Raw genomic sequence first — 20,852 nt, 5'->3', positions numbered from 1 at the left:
CAGGCATCTGAGTTATAAGTTTAGTGCCCTCCCCAAAACCAGGATATCAATATTAAAGTGAATAAAATTGTATGTGAGACAACAGATGGGAATTAAACCCTATTTGGTATAATTTAATTATTACTTTGAGACTTTTCATCATTTTACGCCTCCTTCACTGTTGATACTGATGTTATCATTGAGCTATCCACCTTTGATCCCTGAGCTGTGTTGTATCCTGTGATCTATCACAATTCTCCTATTTTTTATCCCACTCTCTCAGTCTCATCAGTAAATTAAGCTATTACGACTCCACTCCCGTTTCATCCAGGAACCCTTACATTTGATCTGCTTTTCCCTATTGTTTCCAGCCACAACCCGTTCCCCTGTTTCATATTATGGACAAGCTTTGTTTTTTTTAAAAATGTTCCTCTTCAGAAAGCCCTCTGATCCTTTATCAACTATAAATCTCAGTCCAGGCTCAAGGGGCTCTACCCCTGCTCCTATTTCTCATATTCTTACGTTCTTAACTCCTCCGCCTCTCCATTTTGCTCATTCTCTCATCCCCTTTCAGACAATCTTCAGAACCCAACACTTCAGTCAACTTCTGATCAATGCTAGGTTATATGCTGAAAGATGGAACTGGATTACTCACATGGAGAATCAGCAATGAGAAAATGTTGGTGCAGCAAGTGTAGGATGTCCAAATTTGAGTAGAGGTTTGTCATGCGCTGTCCATAATCCCAGCCAAGCTCATATCAAAGCTCCAAAACCTAGGACTTGGCTCCTCTGCAACTGGATCCTCGATTTTCTGACCAACAGACCACAATCAGTAAGAATGAACAACAACACCTCCTCCACAATAGTCCTCAACACCGGCGCCCCGCAAGGTTGCGTACTTAGCCCCCTACTCTACTCCCTGTACACACACGACTGCATGGCAAAACTTGGTTCCAACTCCATCTACAAGTTTGCTGACGATACGACCATAGTGGGCCCGATCTCGAATAACGATGAGTCCGAATACAGGAGGGAGATAGAGAACCTAGTGGAGTGGTGTAGCGACAACAATCTCTCCCTCAATGCCAGCAAAACTAAAGAGCTGGTAATTGACTTCAGGAAGCAAAGTACTGTACACACCCCTGTCAGCATCAACGGGGCCGAGGTGGAGATGGTTAGCAATTTCAAATTCCTAGGGGTGCACATCTCCAAAAATCTGTCCTGATCCACCCACGTCGCGCTACCACCAAGAAAGCACAACAGTGCCTATACTTCCTCAGGGAACTAAGGAAATTCGGCATGTCCACATTGACTCTTACCAACTTTTACAGATGCACCATAGAAAGCATCCTATCGGGCTGCATCACAGCCTGGTATGGCAACTGCTCGGCCCAGGACCGCAAGAAATTTCAGAGAGTCGTGAACACGGCCCAGCCCATCACACAAACCTGCCTCCCATCCATTGACTCCATCTACACCTCCCGCTGCCTGGGGAAAGCGGGCAGTATAATCAAAGATCCCTCCCACCCGGCTTACTGACTCTTCCAACTTCTTTCATCGGGCAGGAGATACAGAAGTCTGAGAACACGCACGAACAGACTCAAAAACAGCTTCTTCCCCACTGTCACCAGACTCCTAAATGACCCTCTTATGGACTGACTTCATTAACACTACACCCTGTATGCTTCATCCGATGCCAGTGCTTATGTAGTTACATTGTATATGTTGTGTTGCCCTATTATGTATTTTCTTTTATTCCATTTTCTTGTCATGTACTTAATGATCTGTTGAGCTGCTTGCAGAAAAATACTTTTCACTGTACCTCGGTACACGTGACAATAAACAAATCCAATCCAATCCAATGAGATTGATTTCATAAATCAATTAATCTTGGTTGTGTGCTAATTCATCCCACTGAAATTAGCTAATGTTCTTTAAGTTTTTCTTTGGCTTTACCTGCTTTCTTTGTGAGCACAATTAAGTTATAATCATTCTTTCCCACGTCTTCTATCTTAAGATCACTTAATTGCTACCAGGAATCCGATCTAACACCCCATCTTTCCTTGTTGGAGATGTAAAGTTCTGTTTAATGAAGCATTTCGCATTCCAGAAAGCTCTCTCTTTTTGACCACTGATATTCTCCTTATCCAAGTCTAATTTCAGATCGTTGAAGTTCATGGGCGGGATTCTCCCAACGTGCGGCTAAGTGCCGACGTCGGAGTAAAAACGGAGTGTTTTACTCCGGCGTTGGCGCCCAATCCGGGACCCCATTCTGCGGCCCACAGGGGGCTAGGACGGTGCTGGAGCGGTCTCCCCCGCCCCAGCTGCCGATCCCTGTCTGAACTCGGCGCCGCGGGGTCCGCGCATGCGCAGTTGGGCCGGCGCCAACTAGTGCATGCACAGTGGCCTTCTTCCCCGCGGCGGCCCCAATGTCAAATAGCGCGGGGCTACAGGAGCCGGCGCGGAGGAAAGGAAGCCACGGGGCACAGAGGCCGGCCCGCCGATCGGTGGGTCCCAATCGCGGGCCAGGCCCTACGGAGGCCCTCCCCGGTTCGGACCCCCCTACCACAGGCCGCCCCCGGACTCTTCAAGGCCGAGGTCCCGCCGGCTCAGAGGATGTTAGAACGGCAGTGGCGGATGACGGCTGTTCGGCCCATCCGGGAAGGAGAATCGGCGCGCCGGCCCATGCCCGCCCAGGGCGAGAGAGTCGGCGCATACCCCGACCGGCGCCTCGCCGACCACGCTGGCGCCGATTCTCCGCACTGCGGAGAATTGTTTCGGGGCGGTGTGGCGCGATTCGTGTGGTGCCGTGCCGATTCTCCGACCCGACGGGGGATCGGAGAATTCCGCCCCATATTATTGTAATCCTGTTGCAATTACAAACCTTACTGAATTGAACACAAATCACATCCTCATTTAAAAACAATATTTTTGGATTTAGTGGTTATTGTTGCTCTTGAAAAGATAATGGTGGCCCTTCCTCTTTTACCACTGCAGCAGTTTCTTAGACCGTGCCCCCACAATGCTATTAGTAGGGATTTCCACAATTTTGATCCAGCAAAGATGAAAGAATGATAACATGCGTCCAATTCAGCATGGTGGGTGACTTAGAGGAAAGCTTGCAGAGGATATATTTCCATGCACTTGTTTTTCTAAGTGCCAGAGGTGTGTAGATTGCAAGCTGCCGAAAAAGCTTTGGCAAGTTGCAGCAAATCATGCTATGGATAGTATATATTGCCATGTTATACCAGTGGTAGAGAGGGGTGAATGTTTAGGCTAGTGGTTGAGAGGTTGATCTGCTTTATCCTAGATGGTGTCAAACTTCTAGAGTATTGTGACAGGTGCACCCATCCAGGCGAAGAGAGAGTACTTTATTACAGGCATTTTCAAAGTGGGGGTGGCGACCCGCTGGTGGGTCATGGGCAGGTGTCGGGAGGGTCGCGGAGCCGTCCGTCGCGGTGCTCCCGATGGCGCAAATGCGCGCGCAGCAGCCGGGTTTTAACAATGCTGGCTGCGAGCGGCCTCCAAATGACGGCGCGACCATATAAAAAAATGCGGGCACACTGCGCATATGTGCCCGCTCATCGGTACTCGTGCGCAGAACCGCATGGTTCCGTAAACTCCAATAACGAAAACTGAGCAGCTAGCATTTAAAGGCAAGCTTTCACCCAAAATGTGACGGTACTTTTTTTCTAATTCTGTAATGAATTTCTTTTCTATTTCTGATCCCAAAACCGACTAAGCTACCAGCACCTAAGTAGCCAAATCCAGTGTTACGCTGAATTACATTGAATATACCACCACATTCGACCAACTAGCCCATGTCCACATTTTTGCTTCATTCAGAACACAATTGAGCATAAGGCACTATTCATACACGAGAGAAAACGAGTGGAGAAACAAAAGAACATTCTGGCCAGCCAACCAGCCCACACCTCGGAATTGAATGAGATCCAAATAGATACAGGAGCAAATACTTTATCCCTCATGTCTTTCAAAATATGAAGCAGCTCCTGGTCTGGCCAGGTGGGCAGAAAAGCAGCAAATGGAAAACAACCCAGGGAAGTGTGAGGTCATGCATTTGGGGAGGTCAAACAAGGCAAAGAATTACACAATAAATGGGAGGATACTAAGAAGTGTAGAGGAAAGAAGGGGCCTTGGAATGAATGTTCACAGATCCCTGAAGGTAGCAGGACAGGTTGCTAAGGTGGTTAAGAGGGTATCTGGAACCCTTCCATGTATTAGCCAAGGTAGGTTTGCACAATTGGAGAAGCAGGAGAAGATTTAAAATAAAAAATGCAATGTAATCTTCCTGCCTGAAGGGAGGCATAGAATAGGTGACGCCCCCCCGAACGTCGACGTCACATGCTTTGGGCGCGATTGCGATTCCTCCATTTTGTCAGCAGCAAACAAAGTAAGCGAATGTGGTGGGTCACGAAGGTCGGCTGGTATGAGTCGCGAAGGTCAGCCGGCGTGGGTCGCGAAGGTTGGCCGGTTGGTAAAAATGGGTCCCCGGAAAAAATGTTTGAAAAACACTGCTTTATTACACTCCTGATATGTCCTCTAGATGGCGTTGAGGGAGTCAGGAGGTGAGCTCACTCACAGTAAAATACCCTGGCTCCTGTTTTAATAGCCAAGACATTTACATTGGTATTTTGAATTTCCGATCAATGATAACCCACTGAAGGTATTGATGACTGGGGCTTGGCGATGGCAATACCATGGGGAGGTGGTTAGACTCTCTGTTGTCAGAGGTGGTCATTGCCTGGCACTTGTGTGCACAAATGTTTATGCCAATTATCAGCCCAATCCTGAATATTGTCCAGATCTTGCTGGAAGCAGATATGGACTATTTCATTATGTGGGCAATTGCAAATTAAGCTGAACACTGGGCAATCACCACTGAACAGGCCGATTTCTAATATGACTTTATGATGGCGGGTAGGTCATTGATGGGGCACATGAAATAGTTCGGCTAAAGATGCTTCCGTTAGCAACTACCATGGCGATGTCCATGGCTAGAATGATTGGCATGCAACAAACAATGCCATGAATGACTTCAGCCACTGCAGAATTTTTCTTATGATCCCCATTGACTTTACTTTTATATGGTCTCCTTAGTGCCACACTTCATTGCTGCCTTGATGTCAGAGGCAGTCAATCTAACCTCATCTCTGGAATTTCAATTTTATGTCCGTATTTGGATCAAGGATGGATTAAGGTCTTCACTTAAACAGTTCTGGTGGAGCCCAAACCAAGCATCGGTGGGGAGGTTACTAGTGAGTTTCTTTCCCACCGTTGGAGTTTATCATAGACTTCCAATATGCTAATTAAACCTTTATTATTTCTCAGCTCAGACTCCATCATAGCATCAGCATCAATAAAAGCATCCTTGGTGGAAATTGCATCCTTAATTAATAATTCATATGTGTTTCTCTGTCAGTATTCAACCTGTTAACCATCACCCTTTCCATCCCATTCTCCCAGCCATCCCATTCTCCCAGTTCCTTCGCCTCCATTGCATCTGTTCTGATGATGCCACTTTCCAAAATGGTGCTGTTGACATGTCTTCATTCTTCCTCAATTGTGCTTTCCCACTCATGGTGGTCAACTGGGCTCTCAACCGTGTTCGACCCATCTCCCGCACCTCTGATCTCACTCCTTCCCCTCTCTCCCAGAACCAGGATAGGGTCCCCATTGTCCTCACATTTCACCTCACCACCTCCGCATTCAAAGAATAATCCTCCGCCAGTTACACATAGACATAGACACATAGAATTTACAGTGCAGAAGGAGGCCATTCAGCCCATCAAGTCTGCACCGGCCCTTGGAAAGAGCACCCTACTTAAGCCCATGCCTCCAGCCTATCTCTGTAACCCAGTAACCCCACCTAATCTTTTGGACACTAAAGGGCAATTTGGCATGTCCAATCCACCTAACCTGCACATCTTTGGACTGTGGGAGGAAACCAGAGCACCCGGAGGAAACCCATGCAGACACGGGGAGAAAGTGCAAACTCCACGCAGATAGTCACCCGAGGCTGGAATTAAACCTGGGACCCATGAGCTGTGAGGCAGCAGTGCTAACCACTGTGCCATCATGCCGCCCCAGTTGTGGCAACTCCAGCATGATTCACCACCTAATATGTCTTCTCCTCATTCCCCCATCAGCGTTCTGCAGGGACTGTTCGCTGGGTTACCTTGGTCCATTCCTCCATCACTCCCAACACCTTACCCTCTTCCACGGCACCTTCCCATGCAATCGCAGAAGGTGTAACACCTGCCCTTTACCTCCTCCCTGCTCATCATCCGAGGGCCCAAACACACTTTTTCAGATGAGGCAGCGCTTCATGTGCCCCTCCTCCAATCTAGTCGATTGCATTCGCTGCTCCCAATGCAGTCTATTCTACATTGGAGAGGCTGAACACAGACTGAGTGACCACTTTGCAGAATTGAAGGGTGACGTAGTGGTATTGTTGTCGCTGGATTAGTAATCCAGAGACCCAGGGTAATGCTCTGGGTACCAGGTTCGAATCCTGCCATGGAGGATGGTAAAATTTCAATTCAATAAAAATATGGAATGAAAAGTCTAATGATGATCATGAAACCATTGTTGATTGTCGTAAAAACCCATCTGGTTCACTAATGTCCTTTAGGGAAGGAAATCTGCCGTCCTTACCTGGTCTGGCCTACATGTGACTCCAGACCCACAGCAATGTGGCTGACTCTTTAAAAAAATGCCACTTAGTTCGAGAGCAACCATAAGGAAGAATACAGAGTAGTTAAGAAGGTTAGAGAAGTAGGCAGATGTGTGCTGAGCACTTCATTGTCTATATGTGTGGACTTGCATTCATAAAACGTTTTTTACGATCACTCGAAGCCAAAAAACGTTTCACAGCCAATAAAATGTAGTCACTGGTATAATGTAGGAGATGTGACAACCAATTTGTGTATGGTAAGCTCTCATAAAGAGCAATGTGATAATGACCAGATAATTTGTTTTGTCTGTTGACAAATGTTGTGAGGGATAAATATTAGTTTGGACACCAGGCTTACCTCCTTTGCTCTTCTTCGACAGAGGTCCATTGGATCTTTTACATCCATCCAAGCAGGCAGATGGAACCTCCATTTAATGTTCTAGCCCAAAAAATAATGCAAACAGGCAAAAGTTTAACATTTGTCCACTTTTTCATTTGGTGTTATTAAGGGTTTAAAATTGTAGCTGAAGCAGTCGTTCTTTTTTGCCTAACTGTAGTATGCCTAATGTAAATATGAATGCACCAAATGCTAATTAGATGATTTAAAAAAAAAAAAAAAATCAATATTTTAACAGGTTCCTTGGATGTGATAATGTGTTAAGTTAATGTTGAAGTGTTTTAGCATGCTTTCAATTGAGTATGTGTACATTTATCAACAGAATTGACATCACTGCCATACTTGTGTGCACTGAAAATCTTTTATGGTCAGTTTGCCGTTCAGCTCAAGAATTACTTCAGCCATCAGAGGATATGTCTCGCTGGATCTTCACCATTCATAATCATTGCAATACACTTCTTACTGCTCTTGCTGTTTTAACATCACCTCTAGACAAACTGTATGAGTAAGTGTATTTAAATACATTTAGTCAATGCAAACATTTTCGGTTGAATGATAAAATGAATATAAAATGAATTATGATTAATTAGGTGACCTGTGGAACTTCTAATAGGCATTCAGAATTTGGGAGTACAATTGTGATGTTTAGTATGGTCATAGTCAGAGCTAGTGAGCATAGCACAGCACGGGTAAAGTGTAATTCAGCATAAAAAATTTTAATTACTGGATTTCAAGAAAATTGGGAGTTATCCTGCTCAGAATAATCCCTTTTGACTGCTTCGAGTGAACCTGCCTCCACTATATTCTCAAACAATGTATTCCAGAACTTAACCATTTGCTGCATGAACATTTTTTTTTCTCATGTTGCTTTTGCTTTAAATCTGTGCCCTTCCATTCTCAATATTTCACAAGTGGGAGCAGTTTCTCCTGATCCACTCTGACCAGACCGATTATGATTTTGAATACTTCCATCAAATCACCAATGCCTTCACATCTTTCCTGAAACGGCACACAGAACTGGATGCTGAGGCCAAAGTATTGTCTTCCACAAGTTCAACATGAGCTCCTTGCTCTTGTACTCTATTCCTCTATTAATAAAACCTAGGATACTGTATGCAAGACTTGTCCAACTGGCGGCCCACTGGTAAGATTGTGGCCCCCAAAGCCATTCTATGTAGTCTCGAAGCCAGTATTCAAAATGCCGCTCAGACAGGTAAGTAGAGTCGAAAGTTCAACAAGGAGCTGCTCCTCCAATCACAGGCTGCTGATAGGTTCACTATTAGAGAGCAACAGTCTGTGATTGGCGTTGCAGTGAACACCAATGGCCTTGAGTTTGCTGGTAAGAAGAGGTTTTCTTGCAGAGAGATGAGGAGAGTGCCAGGGTCTGGGGAGGTATCAGAGTACTGGGGCACAGGGCGGACCAGAGTGCCGGTAATGCAGGTTGGGTGGGTACAGTGGAAATCAAGTGCTGGCGCCCAAGGGGGACAAATGAGTGAGTGTGTCATAATTTCATGTATGTTGGGGGGTGCAATGAGTGAGTGTGCGGGGGAGTGAGAGAGTGCATTTGTCTCTGGGAGTGAAACAGTTTAAGGGGGCAATTCTCTGCCTGCGTTGTGCCTGGCACTCATGCTGCTATTCTAGCCCCTGAATAGGGTTCGCACTTAGTGGCGAACGGAGCGCGACGCTTCCGGCCTGCTGAAGCTGATGCAATCTGGTTTCTGTGTTCCCTAGGCGAGGACCAGATTAGCATATTTAAATTAGTGTTTAAATATGCTCAGACGGTTTCAAGCCGGAGTCTCCCAGCTCCCTGGATTGTTCAACCTCGCCAGTGCGACGCTGGCGGGAATCACTTCTGGTCTCCATCAACCGAGACCAGATGTGATGACCACATCAAGGGGCTCAGAAGCCATTGTAGCCGTTGGGTGGTCAGGGATGTGTGTGTTGTGTCTATGTGTGTGTTTTGTGTGTGTGTGTGCTCTGTCTGTGTGTGTGTATTGTTTTTGTGTGTGTGCTGTGTTAGTGTCAGTCACCTTGCTGCAATAAGCACTCTCCCTTAGGTTAGGTACGTAGATGGGACCAGAAGATGCCAAACTGCAAATGGTAGTTGAAGCTTCCATATTGCCCTAAATCGAGGTTTGGTGTCCCATTGTTTAACCTACCAGGTTACCCCGGTTTGTTGGGTTTACATAGTAATGTTATGCATTTGGTGTTTTTGCCCAACTAATCCCTTAATTATAATTCTCATTTTCAATTTTGACAGTGTATTTTGCAATGGTTTTTCGGAATATAACTCTGCATTGCCACTGGAACCAGTAAATAGTGGAATACTGGATTGGTTGCATTGGATTCAACTCTCCTGTTTTTCAAATGAATTACGCAGGTAATTTATAAGGTTTCCGTGGAGTTGCCATTGATGTTTAATTTCATAGCTTTACAAATAAATTTGTTTAATAAAAAGACACAAAGCATTCTGATTTTGTTGCAACAGGTTCACACCAAGATAACGATCACTCACCTAAACTAGCCATTTGGGCTGCCAATAAGCAAATATGAAAGGACAACGCTCCTTGTATGGCGTTTTTCCAAAATTTGGCTAAGTGACAGTTACGGTGCAAAAACGGTGTGAATCCCACTGGCCCTGGGGCGCGATCCAGATCACAATTTGTAGAACCAAAATTTCCCCACATGAAAATCGGAGCGCCTTTGGCGCAAACTGTCTGATTCACCCGCCCCGGGGGTCATCTGAGCACTTCAACGAAGGGGGCACTGCATTTAAACAGCTGCACATCACTTGCTCTCAGTCAAGCCAGGAGGATGCCAGCCATGAAGCCAGCTTCACAATTCACTGAGGGGGAGCTGAATAGAATGTTGGATGCGGTGGAGGAGAGAAGGGCAATTATCTACCCACAGGCTGGCAGGAGACCTTCCAGCAAAGTCATGAACTCACATGGGAGATGGTGGCCACACTGGTGAATGCCAGCACCCCCCACAGGAGGGTGGGGTTACAGTGTCAGAAAAAAAATGAATGACCTATTCCGATCTGTCAGGGTAAGTGCTCCTTGTCTCCTCTCACCACCTTTTGGTCACCTCTCCCCATGCCAACTGGACCTCACATGCATAAACCTAGTGTCACCCCACCACCCGACCTCCCACGAGCTTCCTCATATCCCCTGGTACTCCCTCCTCACAATTCATCCCTGATCACGCGTTGTGTCCATACATGAAAGGTATCATCGCCATCTCAGGCAGGTGGTCTGCTAACTTCATCCTCATTTGTCTTCCTGTAGGATAAGCCTGCGCACAACTGCCGTGAGTGTGTGAAGAGGGCAGTAGAATGGCGGAACTAAGGATCCTGACTCCATTTGAGGAGAAAGCCCTGGAGCTCGCAGGGGAGGAGCAGGAGTGTGCTGTGTGGAGAGTGAGGTGGGCGAGCTGCCCAAACTCGCATGAGTTCTGTGTCCCAGACCGTTGCCCTAGCCATGTACTAATAACCTGTCCCTTTCCTTGCGGGAAAATCACCTGATGAGCTTGACCCGTCCACCAGCAGTTTTCCATCGCCAACCCTCGACACGACCTCTAAGGAGATGTCAGTGTAGGACACAGAAGATGCATTACGGCTTGTCACCCACACTCTCCACCAGCGGAGATACACCCACATCGGTGGCAATCTTCGCAGCCAGGCTTCTGGGTCACATCAGGCAGAGGCAGGAACATCCCAGGGATTGAACAGTCGGAGGTCTGCTGGATCCCAGGACTCAACTGCGACCTAGTCCGTTGCCGTGCCTCTGGATACATATGTCCCACAGCTACTTGAGGTGCAAAGACAGAGCCGGGAATACCAGGAACGGGTGTCAGTGACACTGCTGGGATTGTAAGGCCGACTGGAAGAGTCTTCTCTCGCAGGCGCGTTTCCCTGCAAAGCATGGCACCCAGGCCAACACTGCAAGGGTGGCGTCCATAGTGGAAAGCCTGGAACTCCACTCTTCCAACTTCTTCCATCGGGCAGGAGATACAGAAGTCTGAGAACACGCATGAACAGATTCAAAAACATCTTCTTCCCCACTGTTAGCAGACTCCTAAATGACTCTCTTATGGACTAATCTGATCTCTTCACTCATCTTCTCTACTGAGTAGTACTGCGCTCCTTTATTAAAGAGCAGTAGTGATTCGTGCCAGTGTGACATCATGGCTGGTGGGTGGCTAAACATAGGATAATACATTCAAATGCATGCAAATCAAGTAAGTGCCCAACCTGAGCGTGAATCTGATTGCGTCGCCATAGGAGAGCTGGGAAGATCATGTTCAGAAATCCCGCCGGGGCAAATCCTCTCGCGATACTTAGTGGTCATTGCAGGTTTTTGAGCCAGCGGAAAACAGGGCTGCTAAATGACATCCAAAATCTCTTGTACGCATTGAGCTGTATGTCGGGTGATAATGCGATGTTTTTTAATTCTTTCATGAGATGTAGGCATTGCTGGCAAGGCCAGAATTTGATGCCCATCCTTAGGTGGCCTTGTGGGGTGATGGTGAGCTGCTACCTTGAATTGCTGCCGTCCATTTGGTGCCATACGCCCGCAGTGTAGTTAGGAAGGGAATTTCAGGACTTTAGTGACATTGAAGGAATGGAGATAATGGGCGGAATTTTCTGAGATCGGAAAATCCCAATGCGGAAATGGCCGGAAAATCCCACCCAATGTGCAGAATTTACTGTTTTCTGTGGAAGTGCTAGCTGAGGTAAGAAAACCGCCGTGCAGTTCAGACTGCACAGCCGGCTTTCCTCACCAGATAATCCCGCTCACATGCACAAGGGGACGTCCCCTCCATGGACATGTGGGATTCTTCCCACCCCACCATCACGGACATGGGGGGGTACCCACCCACACACATGCACAAGGGGAACACTCCCCCCAACTGTTAAGGGGAATCCATTCCTAATAGAGCTGCTCATAGGTCCCCTCCAGCATCGCCCCATAGCACAGGAGGCAGTGCCAGGGGCAATACTAGGATACTGCTCAGGCATGCCCCACCCCTCCGCCAAGATTCTCGCTTTCCAAGTCTCGCAATATTTTGCGCTCACATAGCTCAGTGAACACGGACACAAAATCACGGCAGTAGTTCCAAATCAGGATGGTGTGCCGCTTGGAAGGCAACATGCAGGTGTTCCCATAGTTGTGCTGCCCTTGTCTTTCTAGATTGTATAGACTGCAGGCTGGAAGAGCCTGTCCTTGAAACCTTTGAGAGTTGCTGCAGTGCATCCTGTACACAGTACAAAACGCTGCCATGGTGGAAGGAGTGAATGTTTAATGTTGGATAGAGTGCCAATCAAGCGGGCTGCTTTGTTCTGCATGATATCAGGCTTCTTAAGAATTGTAGCACACATCCAGACAAAAGTTTTCCATCATGCTTGTCCCCAGGGGACAGATTTTGGATGGACAGGAAGTGAATTCTCAGCCTCTGACTTCCTCTTGTAGCCACAATATGTTTTGTTTTATTCGTTCATGGGACGTGGGCGGCACTGCCTGAGCATGTATTTATTGCCGTACCAGCCTCCCCGAACAGGCGCCGGAATGTGGCGACTAGGGGCCTTTCACAGTAACTTCATTGAAGCCTATTCGTGGCAATAAGCGATTTTCATTTAATTTTCATTTCATTTCATTATTGCCCATCCATGTGAGCATTTAAGAGTAATTTAAGAGTTCCTATGCGGAAGAAGGATAAATACGGCAAATTTCGGGAACCTTGGATAACGCGAGATATTGTAGGCCACGGCAAAAAGGAAAAGGAGACATTTGTCAGGGCTAGAAGGCGGAGAACAGACGTAGCCTGTGTGGAATATAAGGAAAGTAGGAAGGAACTTAAGCAAGGAGTCAGGAGAGCCAAAAGGGGTTCCGAAAAGTCATTGGAAAATAGGGTTAAGGAAAATCCCAAGGCTTTTTACACGTACATAGAAAGCAAGAGGTTAACCAGGGAAAGGGTGGGCCCACTGAAGGGCAGGCAATGGAATCTATGTGTGGAGCCAGAGGAAATGGGCGAGGTACTAAATGAATACATTGCATCAGTATTCACCAAAGAGAAGGAATTGGTGGATGTTGAGTCTGGAGAAGGGGTGTAGATAGCCTGGATCACATTGCGATCCAAAAAGACGAAGTGTTGGGCGTCTTGAAAAATATTAAGGTAGATAAGTCCCTAGGGCCTGATGGGATCTACCCCAGAATACTGAAGGAGGCTAGAGAGGAAATTGCTGAGGCCTTGACAGAAATCTTTGGATCCTCACTATCTTCGGGTGATGTCTCGGAGGCTTAGAGAATAGCCAATGTTGTTCCTTTGATTAAGAAGGGTAGCAAGGATAATCCAGGGAACTACAGGCCGGTGAACCTTACATCAGTGGTAGGGAAATTACTGGAGAGAATTCTTCGAGACAGGATCTACTCCCATTTGGAAGCAAATGGACATATTAGCGAGAGGCAGCATGGTTTTGTGAAGGGGAGGTTGTGTCTCACTAACTTGATAGAGTTTTTCGAGGAGGTCACAAAGATGATTGATGCAGGTAGGGCAGTGGATGTTGTCTATATGGACTTCAGTAAGGCCTTTGACAAGGTCCCTCATGGTAGACTGGTACAAAAGGTGAAGTCACACGGGATCAGAGGTGAGCTGGCAAGATGGATACAGAACTGGCTAGGTCATAGAAGGCAGAGAGTAGCAATGGAAGGGTGCTTTTCTGATTGGAGGGCTGTGACGAGTGGTGTTCTGCAGGGATCAGTGCTGGGACCTTTGCTGTTTGGAATATTTATAAATGATTTGGAGGAAAATGTAAATGGTCTGATTAGTATGTTTGCAGACAACACAAAGGTTGGTGGAATTGCGGATAGCGATGATGACTGTCAGAGGATACAGCAGGATTTAGATCGCTGGGAGACTTGGGCGGAGAGATGGCAGATGGAGTTTAATCCAGACAAATGTGAGGTAATGCATTTTGGAAGGTCTAATGCAGGTAGGGAATATACAGTGAATGTAGAACCCTGTAGAATGTAGGCAACACAGGTGGAAAAGGCAGTCAAGAAGGCATACGGCATGCTTGCCTTCATTGGCCGGGGCATTGATTATAAAAATTGGCAAGTCATGTTGCAGCTGTATAGACGCTTAGTTAGGCCACACTTGGAGTATAGTGTTCAATTCTGGTCGCCACACTACCAGAAGGACATGGAGGCTTTAGAGCGGGTGCAGAAGAGATTTACCAGGATGTTGCCTGGTATGGAGGGCATTAGCTATGAGGAGAGGTTGAATAAACTTGATTTGTTCTCACTGGAACGACGGAGGTTGAGGGGCGACTTGATCAAGGTCTACAAAATTATGAGGGGCATAGACAGAGTGGATAGTCAGAGGCTTTTTCCCAGGGTAGAGGGGTCAATTACTAGGGGGCATAGGTTTAAGGTGCGAAGGGCAAGGTTTAGAGGAGATGTACGAGGCAAGTTTTTTACACAGAGGGTAGTGGGTGCCTGGAACTCGCTGCCGGAGAAGGCGGTGGAAGCAGGGACAATAGTGACGTTTAAGGGACATCTTGACAAATACATGAATAGGATGGGAATAGAGGGATATAGACCCCAGAATTGCAGAAGATCTTAGTCTAGACGGGCAGCATGGTCGGCACAGGCTCGGAGGGCCTAAGGGCCTGTTCCTGTGCTGTACTTTTCTTTGTTCTTTGTTCTTAATTACATTGCTGTGGATCTGGAATCATATGTAGGCCAGACCAGATAAGGACAGCAGATTTCCTCCCTTTTTTTTTAGCAAACAATTTTATTGAGGTATTTTTGGCATTGTAATCAGTAACAATATACATTAGTGTGCAAATATCAATTACAAGAACATAGTGCAAATAACAGTTCCTCTCTCGCAAATAGACCCGCCCATTCTTCCCCCCTACTCTACGCTATTGTACCCCCCCCACCCAGCTGAGGATTAATTCCCCGCGAAGAACTCGATGAATGGTTGCCACCTCCGGGCGAACCCCGATAGTGATCCCCGTAAGGCGAACTTGATTTTTTTCCAAGCCGAGAAAACTTGCCATGTCCGACAGCCGTACTTCGGTCTTTGGGGGCTTTGAGTCCCTCCAGGCCAACAGTATTCATCGCCGGGCTACCAGGGGAGCAAAGGCCACAACGTCGGCCTCTATCCCCTCCTGGACTCCCGGGTCCTCCGACACCCCAAAAATCGCCACCTCTGGACTCATCGCCACCCTTGTTTTCAGTACCCGGGACATGACATCCGCAAATCCCTGCCAGTACCCCCTGAGTTTTGGGCACGCCCAGAACATGTGGACGTGGTTCGCTGGTCCTCCCGCACATCTAGCACACTTGTCCTCCAGCCCAAATAATTTACTCATACGGGCCACCGTCATGTGGGCCCGGTGAACTACCTTGAACTGAATCAGGCCGAGCCTGGCACATGTTGCGGTTGCATTTACCCTCCTCAGAGCGTCTGCCCATACGCCTCCCTCCAACTCCCCACCAAGCTCCTCCTCCCACTTGAGTTTCAGTTCCTCGGTCCCTGTGTCCACCGCTCCCATAAGCTCCTTATAAATATCCGAGACTCTCCCCTCTCCTACCTCGCCCCTGGAAACTACCCTGTCCTGAATCCCCCTTGGTGGAAGGCGTGGAAAGGATGGGACCTGTCTACGTACGAAATCCCGCAGTCGTTTCCCCTTGCCAGCCCAAACTTCTCCTCCAGCGTCCTCATGCTCGCGAAGCTTTCTTCCAGGAACAAGTCGCCCATCCTTCCCAACCCCGCCCTCCACCACGCTCTAAACCCGCCGTCCATCATCCCCGGGACAATTCGGTGTTTGTCGCATATTGGGGACCAAACCGACGCTCCCACTTCCGCCGCATGCTTCCTCCATTGGCCCCAAATCTGCAGAGCCGCCACCACTATAGGGCCGGTGGAGTACCTGGCCGGCGGGAGCGGCAGAGGAGCCGTGACCAGGGCTGCCAAGCTGGTGCCCCTGCACGAAGCAGCGTCCACCCGCTCACCAAACCGACCCCGTACCCACCATCCGTTTCCTTATCATGGCTATGTTAGCCGCCCAGTAGTAGTTGCTGAGGTTCGGCAACGTCAGTCCCTCCTCGCTACGGTTCCGCTCCAGCATCCCCCTCTTTACTTCCCCGCCCAAACAAATCCCAGGATTATTTTACTGATCCTTTTAAAGATGGTGCGTTGAATGAAAATAGGGAGACACTGAAAAATAAACAGGAATCTCGGGAGGATCGTCATCTTCACCTTCTGTACTCTCCCCGCTTATGACAGCGGGAGCGCATCCCATCTCCGAAACTCGCTCCTCATTTGTTGGATTGGATTGGATTTGTTTATTGTCACGTGTACTGAGGTACCGTGAAAAGTATTTTTCTGCAAGCAGCTCAACAGATCATTAAGTACATGAGAAGAAAAGGGAATAAAAGAAAATACATAATTCCACCAGCCTAGACAAGTTCAATTTATGCATCCTGCCCCAGTCCCGCGCCACTTGTATCCCTAAATACCTAAAACTTTCCCCAACCAGCCTAAATGGTAGCTCCCTCAGCCTATTCTCCTGACCCCTCACCTGCACCACAAACATCTCGCTCTTTGCCATGTTCAACTTGTACCCCGAAAACCGGCCAAATTCCCCAAGGATTTCCATAATCCCATCCATCCCTGCCACTGGATCCGACACGTACAAAAGCAGGTCACCCGCGGAGATCGAGACCTTGTGTTCTACCCCACCCCTGACCATTCCCTTCCATCCCCTTGCCGCTCTCCGAGCAATTGCCAGCGGTTCTATGGCCAACACAAACAGCAATGGAGAGAGGGGGCATCCCTGTGTTGCCCCACGGTATAGTCGAAAATACTCAGATGTCGTCCGGTTCATCCAAGCCTCCGGGTCTTGATATAGCAGTCTAACTCAGTCCACTAAGCCTTCCCCAAACCCAAACCGTCCCAGCACCTCCCATAAATAGTCCCACTCCACCCGGTCAAAAGCCTTGTTGGCATCCATTGCCACCACTACCTCTACCTCTCTGCCCTCCGGGGGCATCATAATCACATTGAGTAACTTTCTCAGGTTGGCTACCAGCTGCCTGCCCTTTACAAACCCCGTTTGGTCCTCCACAATCACGTCCGGTACACAGTCTTCGATTCTGGATGCGAGGATCTTGGCCAGTAGTTTAGCGTCAACATTAATCAAGGAGATTGGCCTATAGGACCCACAAGCTTCCGGATATTTATCCCGTTTTAATATCAGCGAGATGGTGTCGTGCGACATCGTCGGGGGTAACACCCCATTGTCCCTCGCCTCGTTAAACACCCTAACCAGCACCGGCCCCACTATCCCCGAGAACTTTTTGTAGAACTCCACTGGATACCCGCCCGGCCCCGGGGCTTTACCCGACTACATGGCCTTCAGGCCCCCCAGATTTCCTTCCTCAAAAGACATTAGTGATTCGGATGGGATTTTATGACGATCGATCATGATCACCATTGCTGAGACTAACTTTCAATTTCAGATTTATTGAATTTTGATTCCATCAGCTGCCGTGCCCCCAGAGAATTAGCCTGGGCCTCTGCGTTACTAGTCCAGTGACATCAGCACGCCACTGTCTTCCCCTACTATCTATCCCACTGTTATCCTGGGTAACCCCCAGATGTTGGTAATGCCATTGCATGTCTAGTGAAGATGGTTAGATTCTCTCTTGTTGATCTACAGAACCCCCTCTCAGCCCACTCCCTTTCAGGACCTCCCCCCCCCCCCCCCCCCCCCCCCCGCTTCACTCTCCCAAACTTTATTGGGCCATTTGAACCCCTCACACCTGCACTTGTGGGCAAGGCCCAACCACCCCCTCCCCTCTCCCCAGCAACCCCCGGGCCTTGCTCCTAGCACTGCCAACCTGACACTTTGGTACTGCCAGCCTGGCACCCTGGTAGTGCCACCCAGGCATCAGTGCCAGGCAGGCAGTGCCACGTTGTCCGGGTATCAGGAGGAGTGCCGGGGTACCACCCTGCCTTGTCCTCGACTTCCTGGGGGTCACTAAAGGCCTGCGGTACTCTCCACAATGCTGTTACACCTGGTCCAGGTTTTTGGAGACCAGTGCTAAACGGCATCCTGGCGAGGTCTCGCAGGCAAGGCCTGCTAGTGGTTCATTTCAATGTGCAGATCTGGATCTCGCCCAGAGAGGACAAAATCCAGATCGCGTCAGACAGCGCAAGCCTGGTGACTCGCGATTAGCCCAACGGGAGCCTGATTTGGGGCTCTCGCGATTGACCAGATCCTTGCTGGGCACAACGCAGTTGCTGAATCACGGCCATTATAAATATTTTTTCTTTTGTTTTCTATTTTTATCTCTCTTTTAATTAAGTCCTGCTTCCCCACCCTTTAGATTTCTGCCCCTGATTCGACATTAAATTCACTTTTCTAATATTTCCTGGTTTAAACTCTGCAAAACTCATTAGTTCTTCTTTAATCTGATTGGCTAAGGAATTGCAATTGCTTGTGCTGTTCACCCAGGTCCCGTATGCCCTTTAGAGGGTGATGTAACTGTTTAAGTGTTTGGATGACAGAAACTTGTTGTGTGAAAGCCTATACAAAGTCTGTGGGCAAGTGAATGGCTAATGCATAGCTGCTGCTGTTCGCTCACAGCAATGTCTAGCCTTTAAAAGAAATTTAAATTTAGAGTACCCAATTCATTTTTCCCCCAATTTTACCAGGCAATTTAGCGTGGCCAATCCTCCTACCCTGCACATCTTTGGGTTGTGGGGGTGAGATCCACGCAGACATGGGGAGTATGTGCAAACTCCACACGGACAATGACCCGGGCTGAGATAGAACCTGGGTCCTCGACACCGTGAGACAGCAGTGCGAACCACCGTGCTGCCCCTACAGCAAAGTCTAGCCTGATGAGTTTAGCGCTGAAATTTACTCAGGGAATTTCACCTGACATTTATATAATATTTTTGTTTGACTTATGTTGAGACTGAATGTATATTGCAAATTGCAATGGTTTTCACTCCCACCATCTATAATACAATCCGTATTTATCTGTGATACCACTATATTTTTAACAGTAACCATTTTGATCTAAACTGAAAGAAAGTTTCATTTATAACTTGTATGTCATATAGATTTTTTATATACAGGCTGCTTTGATCTGACTTAGAAGATTCTATCCAGAATATATTTTCAACACTTCTGAAATGTAGGATCTTCATGTTTTTCATCAATATGATCCACCGATGTCACATTTCTGTACCTGAAAAATTATTCTATGAGTGGAGACCATCTTTTTAACTATGAATAGATCTACTTTTATCAAAGAACTCTTGAATGTAGTTTAAACATCAATGTCTTTTTAAATTGAAATTTGAACTGGTATCTTAAAGGTCAATGTAAAAGTCAAGATGCATATTGATGCTAAAAATGTATACAAAAAACTGTCCCCAATGATCCATTTCAAGATTTGTAGCTGAAATAATAAAATAACATTTTTGAGGTTTGTAATTTATTTATTTATTGCAAAAATCAGGGAAAATTAGGAAAACTGAAAATTGCAATCTGTTCATTTTATATTTATAGTTATATTTAAAGGCTGAATTTTTCCAGCCCTTTGGGGATGGACTGGGAGGCAGGAAAGCTGGTATGTGGCACGAAGTTGGCTGATGGGACTGGGAGGCAGGAAAGCTGGTATGTGGCACGAAGTTGGCTGATGGCTGTCCCACTGATAGCCCAATTAAACCAGTTAAGGGCCATTTAAGGGCTTCTTCATGCCTCCACTATCATTTTACGAGTGATTGGGGAGCTGTGCCATGTGGGAGACCACCAGGTAAATTGTGGCAGCCTTCCAGTGGGCGCCAGTGAGGGGAAAACCACTTTTGCTGGCCCAGGTACCCCCACACATCATTTACCTGACTTTGCGGATACATGGCTGTCAGCGTCCCGTCATCCTGCAGTTACATCCCCCTAATTGGCTTCCAATGACAAAATGCTGCTTCGGATTCCACTGCCTGCAGAAATGGAGTTGCCCCGGACCCCAATTTTGACCTCAGCAGCGGAACCCCTGCTGCCTGCATAAAAATTCAGCCCTAAGTTTTACTTTATCATTTAATTATCTTTTTAATGTCATTAATTAATTTCTTCCTTCGCCTTTTCTTATTACATTCTGCATACTAAAACTGATGCACTTGGCTGCTATTTACTGCTTTAATTTCTCATTTCTACAAAATCTTTCAACTTTGGCATTGTCCTGCATTACGGGTCTTGTCATTTTATCTACACTTTCAATAAAATGTGTAATCTTGGGACTAAATAATTAGCAACTTGTACTATGATGAAGCAAGGACTGGTCACACATCACAATTCTTTAGTACATGTCTTGATGTTATTGTATTTAGGATATAAAATAGAAGGAAAATTATTTTAAAAATAAACATTAGCTACTTTGATTCTTAGCTGATTTTGTTCCAGAATTATACAGTTATGAAATGTTACCTTTGTCTGTCCCCCACCTTGTTTGCCTGCTTTTGCTTTTTACTGACTATACCATGTGGTTAAACGGTGCCGAAGTGCATCAGTAAATAGGTGGCAACGATCTAAATGTCAAGAATATGCAAATGAGCGTTTACATCGGTTATATAGTCATTTGGTAGCACAGAACATGAATATCGCTGACAAAAGAGACATGGCGAAGCTTTTCATCGTGCAGTCATCGGGACATATGCAAGAATTTAAATGTAGAGGGAACAACAAATTGTGGGTGTGAT

General features: G+C 47.1%; 1 protein-coding gene across 7 annotated transcripts in view; it reads left to right on the top strand.

Moving 5' to 3' along the window:
• Positions 1 to 20,852, top strand: part of kiaa0825 (KIAA0825 ortholog) — a 685,054-nt gene that overhangs the window by 192,974 nt on the left and 471,228 nt on the right. For all 7 annotated transcript variants that reach the window (XM_072516291.1, XM_072516289.1, XM_072516290.1 and 4 more), the window contains 2 exons: positions 7,396 to 7,578; positions 9,334 to 9,453. In XM_072516291.1, coding sequence (XP_072372392.1) covers positions 7,396 to 7,578; positions 9,334 to 9,453 — 303 coding nt within the window. The remainder of the gene's footprint in view (positions 1 to 7,395; positions 7,579 to 9,333; positions 9,454 to 20,852) is intronic.

Source organism: Scyliorhinus torazame, chromosome 9 (assembly GCF_047496885.1).
Source record: "Scyliorhinus torazame isolate Kashiwa2021f chromosome 9, sScyTor2.1, whole genome shotgun sequence".
NCBI lineage: Eukaryota > Metazoa > Chordata > Chondrichthyes > Carcharhiniformes > Scyliorhinidae > Scyliorhinus > Scyliorhinus torazame.
The sequence above is the reverse complement of the archived record's forward strand: the minus strand, read 5'-3'. Positions and strand labels throughout refer to the sequence as shown.